At 41.9% G+C, this 21492-nt stretch overlaps 1 protein-coding gene across 2 annotated transcripts in view; it reads left to right on the top strand.

Annotated features, from left to right (window-relative positions):
- TNR (tenascin R) overlaps positions 1–21492 on the top strand; it is a 301348-nt gene that overhangs the window by 160422 nt on the left and 119434 nt on the right. The window contains exons 2-3 of one of the 2 annotated variants that reach the window (XM_075182178.1): positions 197–731; positions 20804–21274. In XM_075182178.1, the coding sequence (XP_075038279.1) occupies positions 245–731; positions 20804–21274 (958 nt within the window). In that variant the 5' untranslated portion in view covers positions 197–244. The remainder of the gene's footprint in view (positions 1–196; positions 732–20803; positions 21275–21492) is intronic. The other variant, XM_075182179.1, reaches the window with a different exon arrangement.

The following is a 21492-nucleotide window of genomic DNA, read 5'->3' as shown; positions in this document are numbered from 1 at the left end:
CAGGCCTGCTCTGGTATATATCCACAGAACTGTCAAAGTAATTTTGATTCCTGGCAATTCCTACAATGTATTTTACAAAGTTGTATTCCCTTCACTATCAACTACACTAATATTTTTCTTCTGCATATTCCCTTTCAGAACTGACAACATTTCAATAATCATGATGGTTTAACATATTTACATTATTTCTCAACAGATCACTGGGCTCTGGCTGTACTACCGGTGACTCCGCTGTTAGGAGAAGATGGGCAGTGATGGCGCAAGCAATGCCCTTGGTCCTCTACGGGTTGGAATACACCTCGTTGTGCTGATATGTATACTTAGGCACTCAAAATGCTATGCTGAAGTGCCCATGAGCCAGGCACCGGGGATGCGCATCCCTGCCAGAGGAGGAAGCAACCTGACAGATCACGGGTCTGTTAACAAGCACCAGCCTCTGGTCTTTAATCATGTCTACAATTTTAACGTTCCCCTGGGATTCCCCTGCACAGTGGAACAGGAAACTCCAGAAGAAGCAAGCTGGGTGTCTCAGCAGACAGAGAATGCAGCAGATGCCGGGAGCCAGATAACCTTTACGCACAGTATTCGAGTCCCGCAGAGGTTATGTCAGTGCTACTCAGCCCCACTGGCCGTGCAGCACCTCCTGAGCAGGATTGAGGCTCTGGAAAGAGAGGTGTTGCTGCTCCGAGATCGCTGTAATGACAGGGGATGTCAGGATGCAGAGGCCACAGGTACGAACACTTTCTTCTAATCCGTTAATTTTAAACATCCTCTTTCAACATTTACAGACTCATTGCAGAAAGATTAAACAAGCCCATAAAATGCAGGTTGTCAAAATCTATTAAAAACAAATGTAGCCTATTCATATTCATAATTGTGGCTGTATTTGATTATTGATTCAGCAGACAGTGTTTTAGGGGATAGGTGCACTTTAACCACATGCTCCTGTGATCTACCATATTGATATACTAAGACCATCAAAGTGACTCAAAAGTGTATGTTAACAGTTTCTCAATAAAGTTCTAGCATCTAAAAACAGGTTAGATCAGAAAACTATTGGGTGGGAAAAAAAAAACGGGCAGATTAGACCGTTCCATCCGATCACTCGACGGCCAGGCTTGGTGACACACATGCTGGAATATGTTCTCTCAATGTGTTTCCCCCCATGTATTCTACTCTACATTCCACTTAACATTAAAAATGAGTGACACATAGGATTACATTCAGCACATGGACTAAGAGACTCGTCAGACAACAGCACCTGCAAAAAAGATGGGACGGCTGGAATTACACATTATTTATAGGCTTATAATGGGAACTCAGATCGATGCCATCTGTACTTTGCAGAGTAACTACAGACTTTATCTACGGTACATACACAGCGTGTTCTGAAGTGTCAAGTACTATTCAATCATGTTGTTCCTTTGTATGATACTAGACAGAATAGAGAGTTATCCATATATTACAGTACCTTGTCTTTCATTTGAAAGTCTGCTCAGTACATTCAGCTTCAAGTCAACAGCTCAGGGAATCCAACACTTGTGTAATTCAGTGAGCTGAAGGCAGATTTAATTCTTGTGTAAGGCCAGGGGTACACAGGCAAATGTAATTCTCTACAATTAAATCTGAGATTTTATGCGATTAATCTAGTGAAATTATTTATACAATATCATCATCAATTTATATAGCACCACTGATTCTGCAGCGCTGTACAGAGAACGCACTCACATCAGTCCCTGCCCCATTGGGGCTTACAGTCTAAATTCCCTAACACACACACACAGACACACAGACACAGACACAGACTAGGGTCAATTTTGATAGCAGCCAATTAACCTACTAGTATGTTTTTGGAGTGTGGGAGGAAACCGGAGCACCCGGAGGAAACCCACGCAAACACGGGGAGAACATACAAACTCCACACAGATAAGGCCATGGTTGGGATTTGAACTCATGACCCCAATGCTGTGAGACAGCCGTGCTGCCCACGTAACATCCCGTGTTCTCTATTTCAGTTACCATTTGCTGCCCATAATCTCCAAAGATCTCTTGAAAGAGTGATTAATCTCTCTTCCCAGTAATCGCCTAAACTTCATATGAAGCCATTAAATTGCAGCACTTGCAATTGAAGGCTGTCAATCGGGCTACATAATCTTTGTTATGAGATTAATCTCTTGCGATCACATGACTAAAAAGAACCCATGCATTCTAGCCATAACACATCCAACCAACAATATAGAACCCGTGATCCATTAGCTGCTAATCTGCCCAACTGTAATCCCAACATGTATCACTTGATCATGGAATTGTTTATCTATTTCCATTCTATAAAGCTGATCAAAAGGGATCAATTTTTTCTACGAAGTGCAGTGCTTAATCACAAACCTTGTTTTTGTTTAACTTTATGTCCATGCAAGAACACAATACACCCCTTTCTAGGCTTACTAACATTGCACTGAACCATAGGAACTGATCAGTTATTTGCTGCTTTCTTGATTTCTAAAAGCACAAAACATGTTCCTCTCGGAGTCTACATGCCATTTGCACCTGTTTTTCCACAAATGCTCCTCAATTTTAAGCAACTGTTATATAATTTGCACGCAAAGATGTTGACATCTGAGGAGTGCAACATTTTGCACCTTCTTAAGGGAGGAGCTAGACAAATTTCAGAGCTGACTGCATGCTAGGAGCATGAATGCTGTAGATGTGTGCTATGTTTGGTTGGCGGAAGTGACATCACTGCTATCCACTTGCTATTCAGGAAGTGCTGGCTGGGTCTCCTGGACAAAACCATGTTACAATGCAAGGGGTGCAAACTAGTTTTCTGTTTTGCACATAAGTTAAATACTGACTATTTTTTCATGTAGCACACAAATACTTGATAGCTTATTTGTACACTGAAATTTAAAGTTGATATTTGTGTGCAGGGGCGAACGCAGGATTTAGAAGGGGGGGTTTCCGCCCCCCCGGGAAAAAAAAAATATTGCAAGAGGGAGCTGATGCGCAGCAGCTCCATTTCGGTGAGTCTGAATTCTACTGCAGCCGCGGCGCTGTCAAGCAGCATCCGCGGCAGTGCTGTATTATACTACAATACAGCACTGCCGCGGACGCTTCTTTGACAGCGCCGCGGCTGCTGTACAGTACCGTTGGTTCGCGGAGGGGAGGGGTTACTGGAGAACCAGAAACCCCCCCTGCGTGCGCCACTGGTGTGCTACATGAAAAAACAGTCAGTATTTAACTTATGTGCAAAACAGAAAACTCATTTGCACCCCTTGCATAGTAACATGGTTTTGTCCAGGAGACTTAAATAAGAAACTTCTTAATTTAAGTTCCCTAATGAATCAGGCCCATGTTCTCACAGTTCTCTAGACTCTTCTTCTTGATTTAAACAAATGTCCAACACTCTTTGCACCATGAGTGTTTTCAGTTGGACCCATAACCCCACAAAAGTAGGTGCAGATTGATTTCTGGGAGGAATGTGGATGTGTGCCAACGTGGACAAATTTGCGCAATATGAAAAGCAATGTGTGTGTTTGTTTTACACTTTCAGCTTTTATTGTGTAACTAGCTGTAGGCAGATTAAAGTTAAGTGCTGATTAGTTATTATATTTTAATGCACATTTGCACCTAAATGCACTGTCAGTAAATAACCCTCATTTAATCAGCTAATAACAATCTGCAGCCAGGGCTGGCGCTACCATGCGGAGAACTAAGGCAGTCGCCTAGACCATCAACATTTCAGGGGCTCCTAAATTAGTGGCATCATGTTAGTGGTACCAACTAAGTGCTGGGGATTTATATTAAACACACGCCCTTCTTCTTTCACTGATAATGGGGAGGAAGGGATGTGTTTATTTCAATTAACTTGAGTAGCTCTACCTGGTGCAGTGATGGTGCTGGCTGCTGGTTCTCTGTATTAGAGCATGGCTGGGAGTGTGGCGCTGCATGGTGACATCACAGCACAGCGCCACACTCCCAGCCTATCAGTGACATGGAGAGGCAATAGTATCACAGGCAGCAGTGACGCTGAAGTCACAGCGGGGCACAGCGGAACACTTGAGGTGGGGGCATTCTAAGGGGGTGGGTATCAGGGGCAAACGCAGGATTTGTAGAGGGGGGTTTCCACACCACGCCGCCAGTGGGCGTGACCAGAATGCATGTGGGCGTGGCTTTAATTGTAGACAGTGGCTGCTCTCCAACTCTTCCTATCCCCATAATATACATGGGCAATGCTGCGTGTACTACTGTTAGGTGCACACAGCTCTCCCTTTTCAAGCAGAGCTGTGTGAAGCGGGAGCAGGGTCCAGCCACCTCAATTATACAGTGGCTTGGAGGGGGGGTTTCCAGGCACTGGGAAAACCCCCCTCGGTTTGCCTATGGGTATGAGGGGGAGGAATAGCTAGGGGTGTCCAAAACCCTTAAACAATCCATGTAAATCCTGGCAGCCAGAAAGTTCTCTGTAGTAAGTGTAAACAACCTGTGGCTCCCAGGATATTGTGGAACTACAAATCCCACCATGCCCTGCCAGCCAGAGGTTCTGTATACCAGGCTTAGACAACCTTTGGCTCTCTATCTGTTGTGTGCCCTGTCAGCCAAAGGCCTTCCTGTGCACTAAATCAACGTACTTCTTGCAACGAGTAACCTATCACCGATCTCCCTAGTCAATTTGTCTTGTTCTTACATCTAATAGGAGGTTAGACAACACTTGCTGCCTGGAATAGATCCAGTAACCTTATGATAGCAGATAAATTCCACGAAGGGCAGCGAGGCAGCACATTGGGTCAGTCTCTGCACGCAGACAGAAGATGTGAGAGAACACAAGTGTTTAATGAAAGGGTGATGGATGCGATGAACAGTTTCACAGCTGAATTTACATGAAGACAGCAATAAAACTTTGAAAATGCTTAGATAACACACAGGAGAGCTCTACAAGGTAACAGAGCGAGGAAATATAGTAAAGACTAATTAATACTTATCTGACAAGTATTTATGAGGAATGGAGTCTCTGCAATCTCATTAGACACTAATCTCAATTCTGTCAGAGCAGAAGGTTGCTAGGTCGATGTAGTGGTCACTAGGAAAAGTGGATTGTTAAGTGGGAGAGGAAGTTGCAGTCTGAAGTATTGATGAACATCTTGGGCAGAGAGAAGGCAGTGAAGCTTTGCAAACACAGAGGAATCAATGCCGAAGGTGATGAAAGGGCAAACACGGGAAAATGATGGGATGTGATTTCTTTGATTAGGATGTCACAGACTTATGGAAAAACAGACGTAACCAGCAATTATTATAATACCCCAAGGGCTAAACTAGTGTTTTCCAAAGACAAACTATATCACAATTATAAGAGAGTTATAGGTTATATTATAGTTTATTTCTGTAATGAGATGTGACAATGCAGGACAAGAAGTACATCTAAAGGATTCATCATGAAGCAATACATAGCTTTGTTTTTTCTTTACATATAAACTGTTTTATTGAAGCAAATATGGACAATGACATACAAAACAATTCACATATCCATGCAAAAATGAATACAATACAACCCCAAGAATCATAAGAGAAGTTTTCAATATACAGTATAAACATAATACAACTGTTCCAATGACAACAGATTTATTGAAGCAAAACTGCATCTATATCAGTCTAGCAAGAAGCAATGACTAGCGTTAACATAACTGGAGTCCCAGGTGTGTCCAGACATGGTGTAAATGCAAGCTTAGGGGGACGAAAATCGCCAGAAAATTACAGACTTGCTACCCAATCATCTCTAATAACTGTGAGAAGAATCTGATATGTAATCAGGGTCACAGGACAGAATGAGAAATCAAAAATAGGATAACGTTTAGGCGTAACCTATCCTTCAGTAATGGTAATCGGAGGATCATTCATACCATGAAGTAGACTTAAAACAAGATTGAATCTGGGATTTGATGGAGCTAGGCAAACAATCAATAAAGCTCTTCCAAACTTGAAAAACACCTTTGATTCATTTTTCTTTACACAAAGAAGATTGCATCAAATCCATCCAAAAAATGTAAAATAGTTTAGTCTTAAATTTAGATAAAGTTGGCAGGGCTTCCTGAATCCATACCTGCAGTAGGCTTTTCGTAGCAGCAATGATTAGTAATAATTTCTAGCTACACTTGGTCATTTTAAACGATACAGGGGTTAAAACCCAAAACTGCCCATTCCAGCGTCAGAGGAGGCTCAGAGTTCAATAAAGTATCATAGGCATAATGGTGCATTTGCCTCTAGAATCATCTAATATAAGGACACTCCCATAAACAATGAGAGAAGGAAGCATCGTTAGCATGGCATTTAGGGCATCTGCTAGAATCAGTCAGGCCTATAGTGAACCTATGATGTGGAGACAGGTCACCTCTATGAAAAACATTGTAAACAAGCAGGGTCACCTGACGTTGCGTGGATCAGATTTGTAATGTGTAGCAGTTTTTATATATCAACAAATTATTTGGTAAATAGACCAAAAATGCTATTTAGAAAATAAGATTTGTTGCTTTGCGGGTTGTTGTGTAGTCGCGAGGTTTCCTTACAGCTGTTAAACAATTGTTTACAACCAAAAAATGATGTCTTCAATATTTGTCGCTCTGTCGCTTTTTCGTCTAATACCTCACTTTTTCAATACTAAATAATAGCTCACTTTTTCAATACTAAATAACTATATAACATTTGGCAGCGTTACCTTGAGAGCTGTGGATGATACAAACAAGCAAACTTTGTCTTTTATATACATAGAGAAGAATAAGACAACGTCTTAAGTAGAATATCTATAGGAATATGAGGGGAAATAGTCAAGCCGTGGGATAATTCCGAACATGTTCAAGCAAAGTCAAAGGATCCCCTCAGAAGTCTATAATGAATAGAAATAGCATTCCTGCCAGAAGGAGGTTTATCCAAGAGCAGATCAAGGTCATTGTGCCAATCTGCAGGGGATTAGTATCCCAAAACTGTGTTTACATAATGTCTCGCCTGAAAAATCACAAACGTGTGTGTGTGCGGATGGTCAAATTTACCCAAAGTCTGAGCTACTGTACAAGATGTCTGTGAGGAAGCAGTAACCAATGACTTGACCCCTTGATTTCCAATGACTAAAAGGATAGGAGGCTTGTCCAGATTGAAAGCTGTTTTATTCAAGAAAGGGAAGTATAACAAGTTATGGCTGTTAATATTACATTTATGGCAAATAAAATGCTGGGACTTCCAGACTGACATTAAAAGTGGGTTATCCACAATTTCAGTTGGAATTTCCTTTTTATTTATAGGCAGAAAGGCAGTGAAGTGCATATCCGACCGAAACGACTGCTCTAAAGCATAGTTGACATAGTTATTTCCAGCATACATCCAATCTTTAATGTAGCAGAGGGTGCTCACATGACAAATAATTTCAAGTTAGGGAAGTTGATGCACCCATCAGACTGGCTTTGCTGAAGCCTACAAATTACAATTCTGCCCCATTTGCACGGTCAAATTCAATTCCTAAATTCTTTGTTGAGAAGCTGTTCATCCTAAGCCAATAATAGAATGGGCAAAATTTGTAATGGATATAAAAGTTTAGGAAATATGATCATCTTGATTAAATTTGCATGGCCTAAATAGGAGAGTAGCAAATGTGTCCAAGTAGCCATTTTGTCGACTGCATGCTTGACCACCTTTCTCATGTTAAGGGTGGACAAATTGTGTATATTTTTTGGCAATTGAATGCCCAAATAGGCGAATGATTTGCTGACCCATGAAAAAGCGTATTGCCTGGTCTCAAAACCTAGGAACATCGCTACCGATTTTGATTGATTAAATATAAACAGGATACTACACCATAGTCCTCAATTTATTGAATAGTGGTGGTGATAGGGTAAGATGCAGATCAGATAAGAACAACATTTAATCATCTGCAAATGCAACCATTCTAATCTCCTACATGTATCCCTTTCCAATTTGGATAAGATTGCAGAATGCGAAGGAGGGAATCCAATGCTAGTTTAACTAAGAGTGATGAGAGAAAGCAATCTTGTCACATGTCACAAGTCATAGTTTTTAGGGTGCTAAATTGGCCATTATTTAAAAAGGGAGGTGCTAGGATTAGTATAAATGCATATAATAAATTGAGATAATTCTTGTGAAAACAGCCTAATTTGAAAGATAGGTTGAAGGTGTTTCCAGGAAACAGTATCAAATGCCTTTTCGTCATCAAGGCTTAATAAAATGTTGGGCATCCTTTATTATGTGGACATTGACACAATGGCTGCAGTAGCAGACCGAACACCTTTAACACAATGTCTATTATGGGTAAATCCAAATTGATGGGGCGTATTACATCTGTTTCTATCGTTTGCAATAGAGATTCTCTGATGCGAACGCTGTGGTTTCAAAGCACAAAGGTTTTATCTGCAAAATAATACAAGACAGAGTTTGACGTTTGGCATGCACAAGCTTCTATCAGAACGCTCTGGTTTTCAAAGCCAGAGGTGAACAACTGTACAGTTGTAAAAAGCAGTGACATCACAAAGATACACAGTTACAGTATTAAGATCCACATTCATTCATAGGTCGTTGGTTCATGACCTCCAAAGAACTTGACGTGCCATTGGTTGATTCCTCTGGTCATTGTTCCTTGAAGTGGGCAGATGTCATTCCTCAGGCTCCCACCTCTAGACCTGTATAAACCAGTTCTTTTATGGCATCTCTGGACTTGCTATTTGGTGTATGAAATGTGATATAATTTATAACTTGTGCTTGCAATGTGCGAAAGCTACATAAATAATACCAGAAACGTTTTCATGCAGTTGCGAATAGAATGAAACCAAACTCGATGTAATTTAAATTAGCCTCTTCACAACTTTATATTTTATTTTCTTTTAAAGATAGAAAATATGTTGTGATAGTATTTTTTGTTGCGTAATAATCGCATCGCAACTGATTGTAATGTACAGAAATGATTAATTACCTCCAATTATTAAACTTCACCAGATGTAAATAAGACTGGCAAAACAGACTGTAATCTGTTAGCTATAACTTTAGGTAATATTTTGAAATCCAAATATAACAAACTATTAGGCCTATAATAAGAAATAAGATCCGGGCAGTTCCCCGGTTTTGGGATAAAGACAGTGTGAGCCTTATTAAATTTAGGGAAACGTAAATGATCCTTATGTAATTTCTGATAAAGAAAAGTCAAGAAAGGGACAAGATTTAGTTTTAAAATCTTGTAATATTCCCCTCAGGGCCAGGAGATTTGTTGAAGGCCAGAGTTTTGATTACATTGTATATCTGTCGTTTAGTAATATCAGAGTACAACAATGATCGTGTCACTAGTGAGTTTGGGCAGGTTTGACTCCCGCACAAGACTTTCATGAAGGGATGGATTGTCCTGGCAGGCCTCATAAAGCTTATTATAATAGGCTTGAAAGTGAGACAGTATGTTAGAGGTTAATAATAAGGACATAATTACGTCCATTTTGTAGGTGAATTCAAATCAGCCACATTTCAGGAAGCCACAAGGAGACCTGTATATCAGGATCCATCAATCGTGGAACATTAGTCATAGTCATGAGAAGAACGAGGATGTGATGTGAAGAGTATTGTAAAATGAAAATAAACAATTACCCTTTCACAGTAGTCAAAAAGGTGAGTCATGTGAAGGCAGGGGAGCCGGACGCCCCTTGGGAACCCTCCCATGCAAAAGAACACAACACAATGAATTTCAATGATAAAAGATACAAAACAGAAATATATATTTGTCCAGTCAAGAAAATTATACAAAATGAGCATATGAATATTGACAGTGTCACTCACTGGACTTCTGGACCTGGAGTCAGGCCGCTCGTCCCTCTGCCGGCGCCTGGACCGCGGCTAGGCCGTCCACCATCTTGGCGGTGCTTCTGCGCATGTGCAGACCAAGTGGGACTTCTATAACCTTTCCTTACTTGGTATTGGCTATCCATTAGCCTTTCCCTATTTAAAGCATCTTTGACCTCTCTCTAATTGTCTGTTCTGGATTCTCACTTCCCTGTGACAACCATGGTCTACCTTCCTGTGGTTCCTGTTGCTCTCTGGGTTTCAGCATCTCCAGACTGGTTTCTAATCATCTATACCTGCCTCTCGCTGAGCTCTGTGATGCCGCTGTCTCTCACCTGTTGGCCGGATACTCCTCAGCCACGTCCGTGGTAAACCTGCCTCTCGCTGAGCTCCGTGGTACCGCTGTCTCAAACCTGTTGGTCGGATACTCCTCAGCTACGTCCGCGGTAAACCTGCCTCTCGCTGAGCTCCGTGGTGCCGCTGTCTCTTACCTGTTGATCGGATACTCCTCAGCCACGTCCGGGGTAAACCTGCCTCTCGTTGAGCTCCGTGGTGCCGCTGTCTCTCACCTGTTGACTGGATACTCCTCAGCCACGTCTGTGGTAAACCTGCCTCCCGCTGAGCTCCATAGTGGCTGCCGTATCTCACCTGTGGACTGGATACTCTACAGCCACGTCCATGGTAACCTGCTTCCCGCAGTCCATCATGTCACCTCCTTTACCTTACCTGTTAGCTGGATACTTCTCGTCCACATCCGTGGTAAAGCTACTTCTGGCTGATCACCATAACCTCCGTTATACCTCATTTTATGGACAGACACGTTATAGCCACATCCGTGGTAAAGCTACTTCTGGCTGATCACCATAGCCTCCGTTATACCTCATCTGTTGGCCAGACATGTTATAGCCACATCCGTGGTAAAGCTAATTCTGGCTGATCACCATAGCCTCCGCTATACCTCATCTGTTGGCCAGACACGTAATAGCCACATCCGTGGTAAAGCTACTTCTGGCTGATCACCATAGCCTCCGCTATACCTCATCTTATGGACAGACACGTTATAGCCACATCCGTGGTAAAGCTAATTCTGACTGATCACCATAGCCTCCGCTATACCTCATCTGTTGGCCAGACATGTTATAGCCACATCCGTGGTAAAGCTACTTCTGGCTGATCACCATAGCCTCCGCTATACCTCATCTGTTGGCCAGACATGTTAAAGCCACATCCGTGGTAAAGCTACTTCTGGCTGATCACCATAGCCTCCGTTATACCTCATTTTATGGACAGACACGTTATAGCCACATCCGTGGTAAAGCTACTTCTGGCTGATCACCATAGCCTCCGTTATACCTCATCTGTTGGCCAGACATGTTATAGCCACATCCGTGGTAAAGCTAATTCTGGCTGATCACCATAGCCTCCGCTATACCTCATCTGTTGGCCAGACACGTAATAGCCACATCCGTGGTAAAGCTACTTCTGGCTGATCACCATAGCCTCCGCTATACCTCATCTGTTGGCCAGACATGTTATAGCCACATCCGTGGTAAAGCTAATTCTGGCTGATCACCATAGCCTCCGCTATACCTCATCTGTTGGCCAGACATGTTATAGCCACATCCGTGGTAAAGCTACTTCTGGCTGATCACCATAGCCTCCGCTATACCTCATCTTATGGACAGACACGTTATAGCCACATCCGTGGTAAAGCTAATTCTGACTGATCACCATAGCCTCCGCTATACCTCATCTGTTGGCCAGACACGTAATAGCCACATCCGTGGTAAAGCTACTTCTGGCTGATCACCATAGCCTCCGCTATACCTCATCTGTTGGCCAGACATGTTAAAGCCACATCCGTGGTAAAGCTACTTCTGGCTGATCACCATAGCCTCCGCTATACCTCATCTTATGGACAGACACGTTATAGCCACATCCGTGGTAAATCTGCCTCTGGCTGATCATCCTAAGCATCCGTTACATCTTACCTGCTGGCTGGACATCTCATAGCCTCATCCGTGGGATACACCTGTTCTCCTATGAACTTTCGCATATCTCCGATTGCCTAACCTTATTCTTAGTATTGTGGTGTCTACCAGCTGCCTGCCATCTGTATCTCTCTATCGTCTTTAGGATTGTCTCCTGGATCACCACATCACCCTCTATTTGCTCGGATTGCCAAGCCTCCTATATCTTAGCTGTATTCCGTTGCCCTGTCGCACTCTCTTGAGAGCCGCGACCTGCGCTGTGGTGCCGCACAAACCCAAACCCTCTTGCAGGGGTCCCTGGAGAAGACCAGCCACTACGTTAGACTCCGCGCCTCGAGTGTAGTGATAACTACTGCAGAACTCTGGGTCGAGAATTCTAGTGACCGTGAAATGACAGATTCCAATATCGCTTTGTAACAGCCAAACAATTTGTGCATCAAAAATATAAAAAAGTAAGAACATGCACAATGGAAAAGCAAATCAGGAATAAAGCATATTTTCCTCCCAGCAATTCCAGGCCTGTAGGACCAGCTAACAGAGGGCAATATACCAATATCCTGGTGAAGGGGAGTGCACAGTAATCTATGAACATACAATAAACTTCAATACACTTATCAAGTAAATATACGACGTGAGAGGAGCACAGAACGAGTAGTCAGGGTAAAATCAAGGTGCAATCTCGGAACAGTAAATGTCAGCATCTCCAGTATTATACAAATAAACAAGCGTCCGAAACGCCGGACAGCACAAATATTAGGTAAACCACACAAAGTACTGTAATCCAAACAGGGCTATCATGAGAAACTGTCAATGATGAGATATTCAATATGATTTGAGAATTGGGAAAAGTGAAGTGAGGGTACATAATATACCCATCAATCATCCACTTGCACGCTGGTGAACCATGAGGACAGTAGAAGCTTTAACAAGTAAACATCCCAGGAGTATCAAGCTGGATAGAGGAATCACGGGTTGATGAGCCATACATACAGTTAAAAAACATATAGAGACCGAAACAGCCAAGTGCCCTCTTGCCTCCACTTATCACCAGCTTCCACCAACGAGTTTTCAAACAGAACTCCTGATATGGGTCCTCAGATGTTCGTGGTCAGGTTATTGAAGCGGGAGCTCTGTGAGATGTGGCCGCTCTTGCGTTCCGCCCACCCCAAATTTCCATAGCTTTATTCTTGTAATAATGTAAATTATAATGCTCTGTACAGGGGGCACCTTAGACCCACATTAGAGCCCACCTTCACAGAGGAACCTGATAAAACAGCCTGTACCCATATTGCATACTCCATGTGACACAGACCACTGCTTCACACTATATGGGCCCCCTGTCTCAAACCACACAGTCTGCCCCAAAGTGACTTAAACTACTGACTTCATCCAGGACCCATTGCTTATATTGAGACTCTGGGGCTAGCTTCCATTACCTCCTCATTGCTTTGCACATAGGTGCAGAGAGAACCTCCAGATGATCAAGTCACATGTGGAGGTACTCTGGGTAGTCCATAAAGAACGTTAGCAGCCAGGACTCTCCCTTAATCCATGTGGCAAGATTATGGCAGACATTATATCGCTGCTTTCTCTGCTACTGCAACATTAATGGTTTATTAAATAATTTGGGATATATTGTGTGTTAGTAGAGTCTGCTTTAAGTTTATTCTGTAAAAGTGCAGTCATAGTTCATTTGGCACAAAGTATATTATATCCGTGCATAACTACATTTAGCAGCAGTTGCCATAAAACTTCTTCTGTTGAGGGTAAATTAAGCACGGTCTATACCAGGGTTATCAACCTGTAGGACGTGTACTCCCAGGGATACATCAGACAGATTCAAGGGGTATTTTCACTAGTTAAATTAAATTAAAAATATCAGTTTCATATATTTCATATATTTCATATATAGGTAATGAAGAAGACATATTCAAATAAATTAGAATGGGTATTTTCTACATAATTAAAGGCAAAATAGTTTAAACAAACATTTATAAATCATTGAAATATATATATATATATATATATATATATATATATATATATATATATATATATATATATATTGTGGCAAGAGCCCACTACTGCAGAAGCACACGCGAACAACAACTTCCTTTTTATGGTGCTTTATTGTCAGGATGGTAAATGTTTGACACCGTATACTTGTACAGCAATCATGGAGACCCTAAACACTAGCTATACATAGTCCAGCTCTCTCTCAGGACCAGCCAGCTATCCCAGCGTTGGTCTCCCTGAACAAATGAAACAAACAAGCTTTTAAACATGATGCTCCTCCCCCAGCCTTAGCTTGATGGACAGGTGACACACCCACCTTCTCTTTAAAAGAAAACACCCATCACTGCCTCTGTTTGCACAACCAGACATGCCCTGTCTGTTTGCTGAGAGGAAGGATTTCAGATCATGTAAGTTTAACCAAATTTAAACTATTGCTTTTCATACATAAGTCTTCACTCTAGGTGCATTACTGCACAAATGTTTTACTCTACTTCCCTGCTTTCTCTGTATATTGCCAGCTAAATGCCTCCTTTTGTTACAATATATATATATATATATATAAAATGGGGGTACTTGGAATAAATTGGTGAACATTTACCATCACACATAAGGATAGATAACTGAGCTTCATCACAATAGCAGAGACAACTACTGTATCAGCGAAATGATAATGATGAACTGGAGCTTGCTATTTATAACTATTAACAAATCTCCATCATTAGTGGCAGAACAAGGTATTTTGGCACGCAAATAAAATGGCAATCCGCAACAATCCCTCTATGTCCTTATGAATACACGCACATGCTGTGCCATCTAAATTGTATCCTTCTGGCTTCTCTGATACCCATACATTAAGTTAACAAGGTGTGCAAAAGCATGCAATCTACCCTGCTGGCATAGATAAAGCGGAGATCTGACAGTAAAGATACAATTCTCTTGTTGCTACTCTGAAGCAAAAGAAAAAAGTGGAGAGCAAAATATCTTCTAAATTATTTATCATTTCATTTTCAGGATATAATTCTTCATGTGTGATGAACTGATTTGCTTATCTTGTCAGTCCCACTTAATTAATGTTCGGACAGACTTAATTAAATCGCAAGACATAGTATAAAACACTTTGGGTAATTGTTTAGATAAAAGTTACAATGGGGTTAAAGAATTTTAATAAGACCTTTTATACTGAACTTTTCCGAACAAGTTTACTAAAAGGATATATAAATTACATAAATGTTACCAACAACAGAAACATAGTAACAACAGCTAAAACATAATTGAAGTATCAGTCACTAATGACTAAATTTGTATTTAAATTACTAAATGTATATGTAGGCCTGGCCAGTGCCGTAACTAGCCATTTTAGTGCCCTGGGCGAGACAGGGAACCGGCGCCCCCCATCTAAGTGGGAGTGTCAATTGTCGGGTGGGTGTGGTCAACCTACTGTGGGGGCGTGGCTAGCACTTTACACGTTCTAGATCGCACTGAAACCCCCTCCCTCTCCATTATTCTTGGTCTGGCTTTGTAAGGATCTTTATGTAATAAGCCTCCATAGAATCAAAGTACTTTAAATGCAGCTGTCACATGCTAGCTGTATAAAAAAATTAATTGGTTATTGAAATAAAACTCACTGAAACAAATTAAAACATAAATGTAATGGTACCATCTGTATCACACTGCCCCTTCATCCCACTGTGCTCTCCATAACAGTTTCTCCTTTATCACACCGTGCCATGGAGCCATCTCTATCATTGTGCCCCCTTGTCACCATCACACTAAATATAATATATATATATATAAATATATATATATAACACAAAACAAATGGGAGGGGGCGCCAAATAGTATAATACTGTATATAAAAATACAGAAAGGTGTACCAAAAGTCAGAATCTTAACCACTAAATAGGTATAGACACTCAGGTAATAATAGTGGATCAACAGGAAGAAGGAAATGAGGAACCACTCTAGAACACCAGCGCCGTGCCAATATAATATGCGTACCAGATAAAAGATCTTTAAAGCTTATCTGTAGGTATAACCGGTATCTTCACCAATCAAGGTGAGCCTTATTACCCCATGGGAATAGCAGTTGCTTCATACAATGTTGAAAGGTTCCGGAACTGGCACTTCATATATACTCAGTAGTATTCAGGATAATGGAGAGGAAGAAACTCACATAGTGTAATGCTGTATAGCAATACATTTATTACATAAATAATGTGGATGTGCACTTACATAAAAAATATATATATATACACACACATGTACACACACACATACAATATAAAGAGCCTCCTAGTGTCCGCCATACCTTACAGAGAGCATTCCTGTGACCGCCATACCTTACAGAGAGCATTCCTGTGACCGCCATACCTTACAGAGAGCATTCCTGTGACCGCAATACTATACAGAGATGATTCCTATGATCACCATACAATACAGAGAGCATTCCTATGACCACCATACTATACAGAGAGGATTCCTATGATCACCATACAATACAGAGAGCATTCCTATGACCACCATACTATACAGAGAGCATTCTTGTGACTGCAATACAGATAAATACCTCACCTGAAATTAATAGACCCCACCATTAAATTAAAAAGCCCCATCAATAAATTAAATTGACCCACCAGCACCCCACAAATAAACTAGTACCCATTAAATAATTAGCCCCGCCTAAACGTCACCATTAAATTAATAGCCTACCTCCCACCCATGTACTAAGACACCCAACCTCCCTACCCTCATAATACATACCCCCCTTCCCTCACACATTATGGCAGCATACCCCCCCATCCCTCATAAAGCATAGCAGCATCCCCCCCCCTCCATAATAGCAAGATGCAGCTCACATTCCTCCCCTCCCTAATAGCAGCACAGATTCCCCCCCTCCCTAATAGCAGCACACATTCCCCCCTCCCTAATAGCAGCATACATCCCCTCCCCCCCTCCATAATTGCAGCTTACATTCCCCCCCTGCCTCCCTCCATAATTTCAGCTTACATTCCCCCCCCTTGCCTCCATCCATAATTGCAGCTTACATTCCCCCCTCCCCTTACCTCCATCCATAATTGCAGCTTACATTCCCCCCCCTTGCCTCCATCCATAATTGCAGCTTACATCCCCCCTCCCCTCCATAATTGCAGCTTACATCTCCTCCATAATTGCAGCTTACATCTCCTCCATAATTGCAGCTTACATCCCCTCCATAATTGAAGCTTACATCCCCCTTCCCCTGCTTTGAAACTTACCTCCTGTCCAGCCGTCGCTGCCTGGCTCCTCTCTGCTTCTCTGCTCCTCTGCTGCCTAGCAACGTCATGACATCAGACGCTGAGGCAGAGGGCAGAGTTCAGAAGGGGGTGGAGCCGGGTGCCGGCCGCCATCTTGGATGCGCCGGGCGGCCGGCAGTCTGAATCTGAGGTCTGTTTAATTTTATTTTTTTTATTTTCACTCCTCACACAGAAGTCGGTGCGGGCGGCCACTGCGCCCCCTTGGGACTGCGCCCAGGGCGGCGGCACCGCCCGCACCGGCCTCGTTACGGCTCTGGGCCTGGCATCACAAATAGAAGCCTCTCTCATCAATAAAATACCAACAGGAAGACTAGGACCAACCACTCCCAGAGGGCAGGCCCAGACTAAACTAATGAATTAAAGGGTGAGCAGTAGAAGGCAAACCTGATTCCTAGCATAATGGAAAAATGCTACCATGATTCTTTTGCCACTTTAAGCAATCAGTTAGGCTTGATGCTAACATACATCGGTTGGACGTACACTCGTTTGCGTGGTGTAAAATCCGCAAATTTGTACTGCCCACAGAAAAGCAGCATGCGTATGCATGTATGCAGAGTTACAACTAGAGAGGCTGGACAAGGGAAGGAAAGGGCAGTCTACCATTGGAAGAGTACAGAAATATTATATCTTCTGTACTATATCAAGCCTAATAGCGAATGTGTTTTTCACCGTCAAAACAGATGTTAATAAACTTTTCTTGTGCTTATGACCTAGCTGGGTGTATGAGTGTAAGTCCGCTTGATATAAGCCTGGCGTAGGTGCTGAGCTCGGCATTTCTTGTGATGCACACCAATCAGCATATGGGCATAAATACGCTATTTTTACAGTCAGCATTTGTGTGTCCAACTCAGCATCCATCACATTCTTCCGCGCCCTCCTTCTTGGGCCCCGTCATTTGCGGATCCTCCCTCCCCCTTTCCCGCCCACTCTAGCTGTGCATTGAGCGTACTGAGTTGCTGTGTTTACTGTACTGTGCTGTCTCCCATTGTATTGTGATTTTGTTTGTCTCTGTACGGCGCTGCGGATGCCTTGTGGCGCCTTATAAATAAATATTAATAATAATAATAATAATTGAGATCAATGGACAGACTTCCAATAATTCCCCAAACTCAAAAGTGTTAGTGACCAATCACATGTTAAACACATTTAATCCAGTGAGTATGAACGCCTATGATCACTTGCGGACAAACCTTTGTTTTATGCACTATATGAGATCTTCTCCAGCAAACTGTACTACTCTACAAGACACATTTTTCTACAGTGACCAATCACTGCTAATGAAGAGCTACCTGATGCCTCTCCTAAAATACTGTCTGAGGCTGGGTTTATGGTCATTATGGCCTTGTTCTGTGAACAGAGTAAAGCTAAGACAGTGGATTCCAAACTTTTCAGTTCAAGGCACCCTTAGGGTCTCCAAATTTTTTTCAAGGCACCCCTAAGCCAAAATAATTACCAGGTAGTTCCCCGCCTTGCTTACCACTGGCCCTGGCCGAGGCACCCCTGTGAGATCTCCAAGGCACCCCAGGGAGTCTAGGTGCACAGTTTGGGAACCAGTGAGCTAAGACCATCTGAAGAGCTTCAACCAAGTCAGCAGCTCTCCAGGGTGACCTCTGGAGGTAACGTGTTGCATTGCACGTAACCATGTTATCCACATCACTTTGAACAATTGTCATTTGCTGGGGAGTTGCTGCCAAGAGGTGAGCAGAAAGCCTTTTCTCAGTCTACAAATGTTAAAAGCAACGAAATCAAAGATAACATTTGTCAACACACATTTACTGTTTAAAAAAAAAAAAGTATTGCATACATTACCCAGGTTGCAGACAGCTCCCGTTTTACCATCACATTTCCTCCTCCCAGACATGTACTTTTCCCATAGTGAGTTCTCATATATACAATGAAAAAAGAGGAAAAAAGGAAAATGTGCATCACTGAGTCGCTCGTTGGATAACTAAATGTTAAATTAAAAAATATAAATCTTTATTGGTATGCATTAAAATATTGTTGAATAGAAACTCTTTATTGATTTTCAGACTTATAGTGAAATATTTAAAAATTGATGATTGAAAATAAGCTGGAATTAAATTATACTAATTGTTAAAATGGCAGAAGAAAACTACCAACCACGCCACTCTCGCAGACTATTGGTATATCTCACTTAATTCATGAATCAAATAATCATCTGCTGTATTTGTGATAATGCTATATCTCATTTAACAAACACCACTAGAATATATATTTGTATATCTTAAATTAGTTTATATAAATGTATTGTGTCTCTTTCATTGGTTGTTGTAAAATGTAGATTCAAGTAGTAGGTCAGAGAGTGATATCTATACAGGTAAATAATTTATAACATTCCATTTGTACGTCTCCTCTTATCACAGAAGCCCTATGAGATGTCAAAAACCATTCCTATATTAAAAAGATATATTTTGTCTATAATCTCAGTGGCCCTATATTACATTAGGCGTTACTCCTTTTAAATAGAAAAAAACAGGGTCTAATCACACCCCCATGTAATGTATCTTGCATTGACAAAATCTCAGAAAGAGATCGGTTTCCCTATATACATCATTCCCCTAAAGAGTGGAGCACTAATTCGGAAGCATATGACCCTACCACTGACCTAAACTACATTATTATTATCATTCTGGAGCTATAGTATACATTGGAATTGCAGAATTGTAGTTTAGGTCAGTGGTAAGGTCATATGCTGCTGGATTAGTGCTCCTCTCTTTGGGGGAATGATGTATATATAAAATATATCTTTTTAATATAGGAATGGGTTTTGACATCTCATAGGGCTACTGTGATAAGAAGTACAAATGAAATGTTATAAATTATTTACCTATATAGATATCACTCTCTCTGACCTACTACTTGAATCAACTTTTTACAGCAACCAATAAGAGACCTAATAAATTTATATAAACTAATTTATGGTGGAGCATTTTGGCATATGGTGGAGCTGAGTGAGCAGATATTAAATATGGATTTTGAGAAAATAAAGTGTGGTAAAGATTAATCCTGATAACCTATTTACACCTCCAACTTCTCCGCCTTGCGGTGGATTTTCAATGCATGCCACTATATTATCAAGATGTAAGGTTGAGAATGTCTTTGCTTTTCTGTACATCAGAAATTAACATTTTGACAACAGGCATGTTATTCTGTTATTGTGTTTATAGCCTGTGATTGGCTAAGGTCAGTGCACCTTATTCGTACCGGTCTTCATCTCCTACTCATCTGGATGTTCTCTGTTTCGAAGTGGATCTGGATAGAACAACATGTAATCAATCAGATCATTGCAATACTTTAGGAGATGAGTGAGCTGATCTTGTGGGATTTAGTGACCTGTCCACTCATAGGATTATGTTAGTGATGACCGGGCTGCATGTGACAAGGGCAGGTTATGATGTTATGAGGGCATAGAGGTATATGGGAAGTAACATTCTGCCATTTAATAGTGGAAGGCTTCCAAGACAACGCAGAGTAATGATGTAAGGTTCCTATGGGAAGATCGGGGCGTCAAATGCACCTCTATATGATAAAGTGACAAACTCATGCACCCAATATGGAAGAATTGCATAGTCCAATGTTTCAGCAATAAGGGTGTAGGTTCATTTATTCTGCAAGTTTGTTGATCTGAAAGTCAATCTAAAGAGCATTAACCCTTTCCCCTTTCCACAGGTCTCACAGAATTCGCCCCTCCTTGCAGTGGACATGGAAACTACAGTCTGGACTCTTGCGTGTGCAGCCAGGGTTGGGGAGGAGAGAATTGTTCGGAACCTTTGTGTCCCCTGGGCTGCTCTGGGCGAGGTACCTGCATCGAGGGCATCTGTGTGTGTGAACCAGATTACACTGGCGAGTGGTGCACAGACTTGTTATGCCCAGAGGAGTGCAGCCCCCGCGGGCAATGTCAAGATGGGCAATGCGTATGCCAAGATCCATATACCGGTATCAGCTGCACAGAACTCCGCTGCCCAGGTGACTGCTTGGGAAAAGGACGTTGTGCCAATGGGACCTGCGTATGCCAAGATGGTTATGCCGGAGAGGACTGCGGGCGCATGTGGTGTGTGAATGCCTGCAGTGGGCGAGGGCAGTGCCAGGATGGTGTCTGTGAGTGCGAGGAGGGGTACAGTGGGCAGGATTGTTCTGAAGGTAAGGAAAAACATTTCAAGAAACTGCCTGGTCTAATCAGTTGAGAGAGTATGGGCTTGGTAATATATAGCACAATAAGAAATTTCAACACAAAGTGAACATTTTGTTTCCAACTCACTGAGCTCACCAGAGTCTCATTAAAGTTTACCAGGATCATAACCAGATACTGTGTTGTAATGGCCCTCTTAACATGTTCAGCAAAAATACGCATTTAGCCC

This window comes from Mixophyes fleayi, chromosome 8 (assembly GCF_038048845.1).
Source record: "Mixophyes fleayi isolate aMixFle1 chromosome 8, aMixFle1.hap1, whole genome shotgun sequence".
NCBI classification, from domain to species: Eukaryota; Metazoa; Chordata; class Amphibia; order Anura; family Limnodynastidae; genus Mixophyes; species Mixophyes fleayi.
This window is presented reverse-complemented; position numbering and strand designations above follow the sequence as displayed.